Raw genomic sequence first — 2060 nt, forward strand, 5'->3', positions numbered from 1 at the left:
TACTCAGGAGGCTGAGGCAGGAGAATTGCCTGAACCCAGGAGGCAGAGGTTGCGGTGAGCCGAGATCGCGCCATTGCACTACAGCCTGGGTAACATGAGTGAAACTCCGTCTCAAAAAAAAAAAAGAAAAAAAAAATTCTCACAATAACTCAGTGAACAGATCTCAAACTCCTATTTTACAGCTAAGAAAACAAAGGCTCAGAGATTTCAGCTAGCTAGTAGGTGGCAGAGCCTAGAGCTGAGTCCAAGTTCATTCTGGCTGAGAGCCTGAGCTCTTTGCAGTGGCTTCTCTGGGACCCCCAGAAACTGGGCCCTTGGAGGTTGCCTTGTGCCCTGGTGGAATGGAAGGTTTCCCCCTCAAGAATCTCAATAATTCCCTTCTGTCATCAGCTGCCATAACCCTCTTTCTCCAGATAGAATCTCTTAGAATTGACACTCTGCGTCCTCGCTTCACCAGGTCACTTACTTCCTTCATGGCTGTGGATGCTGAAAAAGACCCTTTCTAAACAAGAGATTCAGTCTGCTGGATCACAGAGAGGTTGTGGAGGTGGACCTGGCGATTTCATGGGTCGCAGAGGAAACTTTGGAGGTGGTGGAGGAAACTGCTAAAGTTCCTGGGGAAGCAAAGTAGAATTTTTCATAAGAACAAAATGGATGGAGAGGAGAAAACCTATGGTGGCTGTGAAGGACCCGATGCCATGTATGTCAAATTGATATCATCTGATGGCCATGAATTTATTGTAAAAAGAGAACATGCATTAACATCAGGCACAATAAAAGCCATGTTGAGTGGCCCAGGTCAATTTGCTGAGAACGAATCCAATGAGGTCAATTTTAGAGAGATACCTTCACATGTGCTATCAAAAGTATGCATGTATTTTACGTACAAGGTTCGCTACACTAACAGCTCCACTGAGATTCCTGAATTCCCAATTGCACCTGAAATTGCACTAGAACTGCTGATGGCTGCGAACTTCCTAGATTGTTAAATAAAATAAATAATAATAATAAAAAAAAATCTCTTAGAATTATTATTATTTTTATTTATTTATTTATTTATTTTTTTTTTAAAGTGGGGTTTCACCATGATGGCCAGGCTGGTCTCTTTTTTTTTTTTCTTACTTCATCTTAGGGGCAGCCATCTTTGACTATATTATTATTATTATTATTATTAGAGTCTTGCTCTGTCACCCAGACTGGAGTGCAATGGCATGATCTTGGCTCACTGCAACCTCTGCCTCCTGGACTCAAGTGATTATCCTGCCTCAACCTCCCGAGTAGCTGGGATTACAGGCATGCACCACTACACCTGGCTAATTTTTGTATTTTTATTTAATTTATTTATTTAAAGATGGGGTTTCACCCTGATGGCCAGGCTGGTCTTGAACTCCTGACCTCAGGTGATCCACCCACCTCAGCCTCCCAAAGTGCTAGGATTACAGGCGTGAGCCACCGCACCCAGCCTAATTTTTGTATTTTTAGTAGAGACAGGGTTTCCCCATGTTGGTCAGGCTGGTCTCGAACTCCTGACCTTGTGATCCGCCCGCCTCAACCTCCCGAAGTGCTGGGATTACAGGCGTGAGCCACTATGCCCAGCCAAATCTCTTAGAATTCTGAATGGAGGCCAGGTGCGGTAGTTTATGCCTATAATCCCTGCACTTTGGGAAGCCAAGGCAGGTAGAACACTTGAGGTCAGGAGTTCGAGACCAGCTTGGGCAACATGGAGAAACCCCTGTCTCTACTAAAAAGATAAAAATTAGCCAGGTGTGATGGTGCACATCTGTAATCCAAGCTACTCAGGAGGCTGAGGCAAGAGTATAGCTTGAACCGGGGAGGCAGAATTTGCAGTGATTCAAGATCGCGCCACTGCACTCCAGCCTGGGCAACAGAGCAAGACTCCATCTTGGGGAAAAAAAAAAAAAAGGCTGGGTACGGTGGCTCATGTCTGTAATCCTAGTACTTTGGGAGGCCCAGGTGAGCAGACTGCCTAAGCTCAGGAGTTTGAGACCAATCTGGGCAACACTGCAAAATCCCGTCTACTAAAAATACAAAAAATTAGC

General features: G+C 44.9%; 1 protein-coding gene across 1 annotated transcript; it reads left to right on the plus strand.

The window, feature by feature from the left end:
• Positions 1–600: 600 nt before the first annotated feature.
• Positions 601–994, plus strand: LOC108308810 (elongin-C-like). Its single transcript, XM_037740697.1, has one exon. The coding sequence runs from the start codon at positions 651–653 to the stop codon at positions 987–989; it is 339 nt and encodes a 112-aa protein (XP_037596625.1). The 5' UTR covers positions 601–650; the 3' UTR covers positions 990–994.
• The last annotated feature ends 1066 nt before the right edge of the window (positions 995–2060 follow it).

Source organism: Cebus imitator, unplaced genomic scaffold, assembly GCF_001604975.1.
Source record: "Cebus imitator isolate Cc_AM_T3 unplaced genomic scaffold, Cebus_imitator-1.0 Scaffold87, whole genome shotgun sequence".
Taxonomy (NCBI): domain Eukaryota; kingdom Metazoa; phylum Chordata; class Mammalia; order Primates; family Cebidae; genus Cebus; species Cebus imitator.

Bases quoted from the DNA above. Each gene is read 5' to 3' on its own strand.
- LOC108308810 (XM_037740697.1), top strand. From the start codon at position 651: ATGGATGGAGAGGAGAAAACCTATGGTGGCTGTGAAGGACCCGATGCC.